The 10,474-nt window shown below is 40.1% G+C and overlaps 1 protein-coding gene across 1 annotated transcript; it reads left to right on the top strand.

Annotated features, from left to right (window-relative positions):
* The first annotated feature begins 848 nt into the window (after positions 1–848).
* LOC139165501 (mas-related G-protein coupled receptor member H-like) lies at positions 849–1,784 on the top strand. Its single transcript, XM_070748678.1, has one exon. It carries the CDS (start codon positions 849–851, stop codon positions 1,782–1,784), a length of 936 nt encoding a protein of 311 aa, XP_070604779.1.
* The last annotated feature ends 8,690 nt before the right edge of the window (positions 1,785–10,474 follow it).

Raw genomic sequence — 10,474 nt, 5'->3', positions numbered from 1 at the left:
CAAGAGCATTTAGACTTATATACCGCTTCATAGTGCTCTTTAAGAGGTCTACCGAATCAGTCTATTGCCCCCAACAATCTGGGGCCTCATTTTACCCACCTCAGAATCATGGAGGTCTGAGTCAATCTTGATCCAGGTGAGATTCAATCAACCAAATTGCAGACAGCCTGCAGTCAGCAGAAGTAGAAGCCTGCAGTACTGGATTCTAAGTTATGGAAACCTCACCTACAAAAAGATATTGACAAAATTGAACGGGTCCAAAGACGGGCTACAAAAATGGTGGAAGGTCTTAAGCATAAAATATATCAGGAAAGATTTAATGAACCCAATCTGTATAGTCTGGAGGACAGAAGGAAAAGGGGGGATATGATCGAAACATTTAAATATGTTAAAGGGTTAAATAAGGTTCAGGAGGGAAGTGTTTTTAATAGGAAAGTGAACACAAGAACAAGGGGACACAATCTGAAGTTAGTTGGGGGAAAGATCAAAAGCAACATGAGAAAATATTATTTTACTGAAAGCGTAGTAGATCCTTGGAACAAACCTCCAGTAGACGTGGTAGATAAATCCACAGGAACTGAATTTAAACATGCCTGGGATAAACATATATCCATCCTAAAATAAAATACAGAAAATAGTATAAGGGCAGACTAGATGGACCAGGAGGTCTTTTTCTGCCGTCAGTCTTCTATGTTTCTATGTTTCTATGGCTCTTATCTTAGATATTGGAAACTATGACAATATTGGTATTATTTAGGAGACAGGAATGACTGAATCCACTCTTTTTTTCCTTTTCTTTTAATAGGAGATTCCACTCTGGAAGATTCTAAGAGGATTTAAACAGCTTAATGATGAATTCCAGCCTGGGATATCTGGATGCTACAGAAAACTATTATGATTATAACAATACCAATGACTTATACGTGTACCAAGAAGGGATCTCTCATTTTCTTTTAGCAGGGTTTATTCGGCTAGGCGTTACTTTATTTACCTGTTGTATTGGACTTGTGGGCAATGGCTACATCATCTGGCTACTTGGCTTCCAGATTAAGACAAACTCTTTCACCACATTCATCCTTAACTTGGCCGTTGCAGACTTTGGCTACCTCGCATCTATAGTTATTTACGATATCCATGAATTAACACATTTCCTAGGAAGTGGAATTCTCTTCGATTTCTGCGCCTTTTCCTGCTTTATGATGCTTACGAATTCTCATTTTCTTCTGACAGCCATCAGCATCGACCGGTGTGTGGCTGTCCTTTTCCCAATTTGGCATCACTGTTCCCGGCCAAAAAAATTGTCCTCCAGCATCTGTGTCCTCCTGTGGATCTCCTCTTCCCTCCTGAGTGGAAGTATGAGAATTATGCTATTCACAGATGGAAATAACAACCTCTTCGGTCTCCATTTCCTTGTGATTGCTATAATTTGCCTCCCATTGATCACACTCTCTACTGCGATCCTTTTCTTCAAAATGTGTCGTAAATCGAATCAAAAGAATCAGGGGCGGCTTTTATTGATGATTTTAATGACTCTTCTCTGTTTCCTCATCCTTGCTTTCCCATTAAATGTCTTTGCGGTGATTATTAGTTTTTCTAATATTGGAGCTAGCATTGACCTGCTGTATTGGGCGGCAGGTATTATAATTTGCTCCTGCCTAAACAGCAGCATCAATCCAGTGATCTACTTTCTAGTTGGGAGAAAAAAAGGAGCTCAGACCAAGGAGAGCATGAAGGTCATTTTGCAAAAGGTCTTCAAAGAAGGTGAAGCTACTGGAAGGAGATAGAAGAGCTCAACCCCACTCAGAAGACCTCCATGCTTCCTTCTGAGTAGCAATCAACCATATTGCTACCTGGGGTTAGCAAGTAGCCGTCCTATCTTATAGGTAGGACCAAATCTCTTTTGACATTATTATTATTATTATTATTATTATTATTATTATTATTATTTATTAGATTTGTATGCCGTCCCTCTCCGCAGACCCGGGGTGGCTAGCAACAGTAAAAAGACAATATAAACAAATCTAATATTAAAAGTAATTTAAAAAACCCCAATTTAAGGAACCAATCATACATGCAGACATACCATGCATAAATTTTTTAAGCCTAAGGGGAAGGGAATATCTCAGTTCCCCCATGCCTGACAACAGAGGTGCGTTTTAAGAAGCTTATGAAAGGCAAGGAGGGAGGGGGCAACTCTGATATCTGAGGGGAGTTGGTTCCAGAGGGTCGGGGCCGCCACAGAGAAGGCTCTTCCCCTGGGTCCCGCCAAACAACATTGTTTAGTCTGGTCCGATGCCATGAAGGACATATTGCTTCTTTCATCTGAATATGCATAGAAATCCTGGCATTTCTCTTTTTGGATCCTTGATGGTCTCTGAGCTTGAGTGCTTGCAGATGTTTTATGAGTTCCTTGTGCCTGGATTAATGTCTTTTTGAAACATACAAACATTTACAGTATGGTTTCTAAGAAGGTCTAAATCCTTATTGGTTCTGCAAGTAGATAGACACAAAAAAGAACAATGTGAGAATGCAGAGTCTTTTCTGTTGTTGCTGTTGACTTGTTGTTTCCTTTCTCTCTTTCTACATGTATATGCTGTAAATAGCAATAATGTGAAGAAGACCTTAGCCTAAAGTGTTCTGTCTGGGTTTTCCCAGACCTCAACACCAACTGAAAAAACAGCCAGACACTCTGGTAAAAGCCAAAAGTATTTTATAGCTGGAAAAAATAAGCACAAAGGAAAACCTGTCTTCACAACAGACAGGCTAGAATACGTTACAGCAGGGTCCTGATGTCCAGTCAATCCCACAAGCTTCTTGCTGGCACACCCCCCCAAGGTTTCAATAGTCCAAGGCACAAACCAGGATTGTAAGCCACCAAAGTTCACAGACAGGTCTCACGAATCTCCAAGATAAAACTCCACAAGCCAGGAAGGGTGGGTCCGCCTTTTATCCTTTCCCAAGAGCACCACACCCAAACCCAGCTGTGACCTCTAATGCTGGAAATACCTAGCCAATTGAGTCCGTCTCTGATTAGCTCGCCTTTGTCGCATATCTATGATGTCTTGAGCATTTTCCCCTAAGGAATCCAGGCTGCTTGCTGGGGAGAGCTCCCCCTGGTGGGACTCTGGCTGTCCTTCTTCTTCAGCCTGGGATTCTTCTTCGTCTGTCTGCACCTCCTGTTCCTCAGCCTCTCCCTCTGAGCTGGAAACCGACAGAAGGTCAGCCATTCCCGGAGGGGTCCCAGACTGAACCACAACACTAAAGTATCAGAATTAAGGCAGAATTTTTATTATTAAATAATATTTTTACGATTTTCCTGTCATCTATTAATGCTACATTCATCTGTAGATGGAAAATTTAAACAACTGTGTTTGTCCACCCTGAAGCTGATGAAACCATCTTGGAGCTTTCAGTGGAGCTGAAGGAGGGGGGATTTGAGATAGCTGGGACTTTATGGTCAAAACAAAATACTTCCTCTTGGGGACCAAGGACATTCTGACACCTGCTCGGAGGAAGGAGGAGTATTGTCACCAGGCAACCAGAAAGAGCCTGGATGTGACTGATTGTTTTGGAAAGTGACAAACATTTACTTTTAATTAAGTGGAAACCACAGGAACCACCAGAGTCGGTTTTCCCCAGATCTGTGTCAGTATGATCTATCTAATAAAGCTATTCTTTGAGGAATCTACGTGCCTTGGGGTTTTGCTTCCTATTACTTGGAGCTCTAACATCCTAGTCTACTCGACCGAGCAGGGAGGAAGGGAATTCTGTTTATCCCATCCCTGATGGGCCCCAAAAGAAGGGTCTTCTCGGTGGTGGCTCCCTCTCTCTGGAACATCATTCTTCCAGAGATTAGAATGGCCCCCACTCTAACACACTTCTGGAAAGTGCTGAAGACCTGCCAGTGGGCCTAGGGAACCAAGAGCAGGATGAAACCCATTAAATACATGAGGGCCAATACGATCTAATTGGTATTACAGAAACATGGTGGTATAAATCACATGACTGGAACACACAGATAAAGGGCTACAATCTCTTCAAGAAAAATAGGTCAAAGAAGAAAGGAGGTGGAGTTGCACTACATAAAAGATCACTACACCACCACCGAGCTATATCTCGGAGTCTTGGTGGATAATCGACTAAACATGAGCCAACAATGTGCAGCAGCAGCCAAAAAAGCCATTACAATCCTAAGCTGCATCAACAGGGGAATATACTCCAAGACCAGGGAAGTCTTAATACCACTCTACTACGCCCTGGCCACACCTGGAGTACTGTGTTCAATTCTGTTCACCACACTTCAAAAAAGACATTGAAACTCTGGAGAAGGTGCAGAAAAGAGCAACGAAAATGATCAGGGGTCTAGAAACCAAGACTTATGGAGAGAGACTGCGGGAACTGGGCATGGATAGCCTAGAGAAAAGGAGGGCCAGAGCGGACATGATAGCAGTCTACAGGTATACGAGGGGTTGCCACAGAGAGGAGGGGATCACTTTATTCTCCAGGGCACCGGAGGGCCGGACGAGGAACAACGGCTGAAAGCTGACCAAGGAGAGATTCAACCTGGAAATAAGGAAGAACTTCCTGACGGTCAGAACAATCAACCAGTGGAACAACCTACCAGCGGACGTTTTGAACTCCAATGCTCTGGACATTTTAAAGAGGAAATTAGACTGCCATTTGGCTGGGATGCTATAGGATTCCTGCTTAGGCAGGGGGTTGGACTTGATGACCCGCATGGTCCCTTCCAACTCTAACAATAAGTAAGTAAGTAAGTAAGTAAGTAAGTAAGTAAGTAAGTAAGTAAGTAAGTAAGTAAACAAACAAACAAATAAATCAATAAATGACTTGTGCAATCTGCTCTCACCAGGGCGCGGGGTGGGCAGTGGTTTTATTATATTATACTATATTAATTTATTTATTTCTTTTTATTAGTTTTATGGTTTTGAATGTGGTTTTATATTCTGTAAGCCTCCTTGGGTTGCCATGGATGAATATGCAGCAATATATAGTAAATTTAATAAAGGAGAAGATGGCCAAATGTGACCAGCATTCGTCCACTGTACTTCTGCCTTAAATTCCAAGATTAAAAGTATATACTGTACACTACTCTCCACATGGAAGCCTGACCTGTTTTGTTATTTTCTGCAATGGAGGTGGGGTGGGGTTGATGGAAACCAGAAGCTAGATCAGTGCCCACTGAATCCTCTGCAATGAAAGCTCATTGGGGAAAATGGGAAGGTTCACCAAGATTCAAAGTTTTCTAACCCTCAATTACATTATTCATAATTGGAAAAACTAACACAGCTACAGAGCACTGCACACCAAGACAACTAGACACAAAAACAGTTTTTCCCCAAACGCCATCACTCTACTAAACAAATAATTCCCTCAACACTGTCAGACTTTCTACTAAATCTGCACTTCTATTCTACTAGTTTTTCTCATCATTCCTTTCACCCATTTCCTCCCATGTTGACTGTATGACTGTAACTTGTTGCGTATATCCTAAGATTTTTATTAATATTGCTTCTTCATTGCTTATTTGACCCCCTATGACAATCATTAAGTGTTGTACCACATGATTCTTGACAAATGTATATTTTATTTTATGTACGTTGAGAGCATATGCACCAAGACAAATTCCTTGTGTGTCCAATCACACTTGGCCAATAAAAATTCTATTCTATTCTATTCTATAAGTAGGTTCAACCCATGTCATATATTAGAGAGCAGGTAACAGCAAACAGATCTTCTGCAGAAAATATTTTTTTCTGCTTGGGGATGGGTAAAAAGATCTTGTTAAAAGTCTCAGGCAAAGAGATACGTTCTTGCATAATCAATGTGAACACCAAGCGATAACACAATCTGGTTCTTGTTTTAGCAAGATAATCACCAACTGTAGAATAAGGGCCCTGCCCAAGAACCTTGGCTTTCAAGTTCAGTTCTGATGGGGAACTGAAGAAGCTTTGGGGATGAGAAGGAAAATGTTTGCAAAGAAAAATACCAAGACAGTCCAGTTGCCTTTTGGAAAAGCACTTTTGGGGGATGGTAAGAAAGCTTCCTGGTCCCATCTTCATATTGACCCCTATGACAATCATTTAGTGTTGTATCACATGTTTTTGACAAATGTATATTTTCTTTTATGTACACTTAGAGCATATGCACCAAGACAAAATCCTTGTCCAATCACACTTGGCCAATAAAGAATTCTATTCTATTCTATTCTATTCTTTTCCATTCCATTCCATTCCATTCTATTCTATATTTCTAAAAACCAAAGAGAAGAAATAAACCTTAAGGTTTGATTATATTTAGATTATACTATTATTAGAATTGGAAGGGAACTTGTAGGTCATCTAATCCAACCCCCAGCTCAAGTAGAAGCCCCCACACCATTTTGGACAAATGGCAGTCCAATCTCAAAGGAAAAGATAGTATCGAAACAAAAGAACAGAATGCACACATGAATGACTTTGATCTGCTGGGTCTCTTTCTCAGTGGTCAAAGTCCCATTTATGATCTGAAAGTCTCAGCTGCCAGGGAAGTTTTATTCTTTGGTCTTCTCATATCAGTCATCAAACTGTATGCTTAATTAAAAGAAATATAATCTGGACAACAATTTCCCCTGTGACAAATAGTAACTGGGAGTAACAAATAGTAACTGGGAGAGGTAACTGAGTTGTTGAAGCATTGAACTCATTACCGGACTCCATAGTGTCATCCCCAAACCCCCAACACTTTACCCTTAGATTATCTATGGTTGACCTATCCAGATTCCTAAGAGGTCAGTAAGGGGCGAGTACAAGTGCACTAGAGTGCCTTCCATCCCCTGTCCTATTGCTCTCCTATATCTCCTATACCTTTCTTCTATTCCTATATCTCTTCTTCTGTTCTTTCATTGATATGTTCTATTACTATATCTTCTTTTCTATTCTTTCTTAGATATATTTTACCATGAGTATCTCCTCTATATTATTATTATTATTATTATTATTATTATTATTATTATTATTATTATTATTTAGATTTGTATGCTGCCCCTCTCCGCAGACTTGGGACAGCATACAAATAACCTTCATCATGTATTTTACTGTGTGTGTGTATGTGTGTGAGTATGTCACATGTTATTTGCAGAATTTGAAAATTAAGGGAGACTAGGATAGATCTATTTCGGCCTTATTTTGGCCTCATCAGCTAGCCATACCCATTGGGACTTGAACCTGCAACCTTTGCCTCGTAAGGCAGAGAATTATCCTCTAGGCTACAGTATCCAATCCCTTCAGCTCTGCACCAGGGAAAGTTACATATTTTTGTGTCAAATCACCCTGGTGTACTGAAGGAACATCACAGCTCCTTATTTGCCTCTCGGCCCAACCCAGGGCCATTTCCAAGGCAGTTACTTTTATTGATAGCTGACAATTCTATCTGTATGTGTCACATGTTTTTTTTCCTGAATTTGAAAATTAAGGGAGACTAGGATAGATCTATTTCGGCCTTGTTTTGACCTCATCAGCTAGCCATACCCACTGGGACTTGAATATATATATATACCCACTAAAGCCCTCATTGTGTATTGGACAAAATAAATAAATAAATAAAATAAAAAATAAATCTTGGTGTCCTAGTGGACAACCATTTAAATATGAGCCAGCAGTGTGCAGCAGCTGCCAAAAAAGCAGTTCTAGACTGCATTAACAGAGGGATAGAATCAAGATCATGTGAAGTGTTAATACCACTTTATAAGGCCTTGGTAAGGCCACATGTGGAATACTGCATTCAGTTTTGGTCACCACAATGCAAAAAGGATGTTGAGACTCTAGAAAAAGTGCAAAGAGTGACAAAAATGATTAGGGGATTGGAGGCTAGAATGCATGAGGAACGGTTGCAGGAACTGGGTATGTCTAGTTTGATAATGATAGCAGTGTTCCAATATCTCTCTGGGGTTGCCACAAAGAAGGAGTCAAACCATTCTCTAAAGCACCTGAGGGCAGAACAAGAAGCAATGGGTGGAAGCTGAACAAGGAAAGAAGTAGCTTAGAACTAAGGAGAAATTTCCTGACAGAACAATTAATCAGTGGAACAGCTTGCCTCCAGAAGTTGTGAATACTCCAACACTGGTAGTTTTTACGAAGATGTTGGCTAGCCATTTGTCTCAAGTAGTGTAAGGTTTCCTGCCTAAGCAGGGGGTTGGACTAGAAGACCTCCAAGGTCCCTTCTAACTCTGTTGTTGTTGTTGTTGTTGTTGTTGTTGTTGTTCTTATTATTATCATTATCATTATCATTATCATTATCATTATCATTATCATTATCATTATCATTATCATTATCATTATCATTATCATTATCATTATCATTATCATTATCATTATCATCATCATCATCATCATCATTATTATTATTATTATTATTATTATTATTATTATTATTATTATTATATGAAGGCAAACAATTTCTTTTGTCCCCAGAAATCTGTCTTTATAAGGAGATGCTACATTTCTGAACAGCTCTTCAATATTTAATTCTGTCTGCCTTGGCTTTTGATTCCATTGCCCTAGCAGACTCAAACTTTTGCAAAAACTCTCTCGCTTTTACACTGACAGTTGGCGATTATCTTACGCAGACAAGGATCACATCTTGAAGTCCCATGTTACTAGATTCTAACTAGACAGGACACAGAGTGTATATATAGATCAGAGTTTCTTTTTAATGTCAGAAGTAAAAGCTCTCCACATTTTCTTCAGAAGATCAATCCTCGCCTTCTATGCTGAACTTTGTTCCTTTTATAAAAACACATCTAAAGAATCTCTGTTCACACTCTATTCCCAGGTATATCCAAATCTGCAGAAAATTCTTTGGACTTCGTAACTCAAGATCGGCTGGATAGATTTCCCTTCTGTCGGTGAAGTACATCTGAATTCATTTTGCCTGCAGGTTCTGCCATCCATGGTCACTTCAGCCTTCAATACTGTGACACAATAATATTCAGCTCATCAACTTTGAAGAGTGTGGACCATCACTTTCAGGTACGTTATAATTTTGGAAGGTTTAATTAGACCCGGGAATATGTAAACAGAGCAGAGCAATTCCTTCAGTAGCTGCATATTTCTATACCTGATATTTAGATATTTATTTTGTTTTATTTATTTATTTTGTCAAGAGTGTATTAGATAACAGATATAGGTATAAACATGGTTATTAATACATGAAATGGATATGAACTCTGGAGAAGGTGCAGAAAAGAGCAACCAAAATGATTAGGGGACTTGAAACCAAGACTTACAAAGAGAGACTGCAGGAACTGGGCATGGATAGCCTAGAGAAAAGGAGGGCCAGAGAGGACATGATAGCTGTATATAGGTATATGAGGGGTTGCCACAGAGAGGAGGGGGGCACTCTATTCTCCAGAGCACCAGAGGGCCGGACGAGGAACAATGGCTGGAAGCTAGAAGTAAGGCTGGAAGCTAGAAGTAAGGAAGAATTTCCAGTCGCTCAGAGCAATCAACCAGTGGAACAACCTGCCTGCGGAGGTTGTGAAATCCCCAACTCTGGACACTTTTAAGAGGAGATTGGACTGCCATTTGGCTGGGGTGCTTTAGGATTCCTGCTCAGGCAGGGGGTTGGACTTGATGTCCTGCATGGTCCCTTTCAACTCTAACAATAAATAAATAAATAAATAAAATAAAAGGGGACATTAGGACAAGGACCGTAGGCACATTGGTGTGCTTATGCACCCCCTTTACAAACTGCTTAGGAGTGGGGTGAGCACAACAGTAGACAGTCTAAGCATAAAGTTTTGGGGAACAAACCACAGAGTCAGGTAGTGTATTCCAGGCATTGATCACTCTATTGCTGAAGTCGTATTTCCTGCAATTGAGTTTGGCATGGTTTAACTTAAGTATTTATTGTGTGTTCGTGTATGGTTGTGGTTGAAGCTGAAATAGTTGTTGAACAGGTAGGACATTGTAATAAATCATTGTATATACTAGGTTAACAATCTTGCTGAGGTTTCCTGGTTTTCACTCATTTTCCAAATTACTTTTAGCCATCATGACAGACTTAATCCCTGGATAGTTCAGTGGATTTCAAGCTGGCTGAAGCATAGACATCAGAGAGTTATTGTTAATGGCAAGTATTCTGAGCAGAGACAGGTTACAAGCGGTGTGCCACAAGGGTCTGTTCTGGGACCTATTCTTTTTAATATGTTTATGAGTGACATAGGGGAAGGTTTGGTAGGGAAGGTTTGCCTATTGGCTGATGACTCTAAAGTGTGCAATAGGGTTGATATTCCTGGAGGGGTCTGTAATATGGTAAATGATTTAGCTTTACTAGATAAATGGTCAAAGCAATGGAAACTGCAGTTTAATGTTTCCAAATGTAAAATAATGCACTTGGGGAAAAGGAATCCTCAATCTGAGTATTGCATTGGCAGTTCTGTGTTAGCAAAAACTTCAGAAGAGAAGGATTTAAGGGT

This window comes from Erythrolamprus reginae, chromosome 3, assembly GCF_031021105.1.
Source record: "Erythrolamprus reginae isolate rEryReg1 chromosome 3, rEryReg1.hap1, whole genome shotgun sequence".
Lineage (NCBI taxonomy): Eukaryota > Metazoa > Chordata > Lepidosauria > Squamata > Dipsadidae > Erythrolamprus > Erythrolamprus reginae.
The sequence above is the reverse complement of the archived record's forward strand: the minus strand, read 5'-3'. Positions and strand labels throughout refer to the sequence as shown.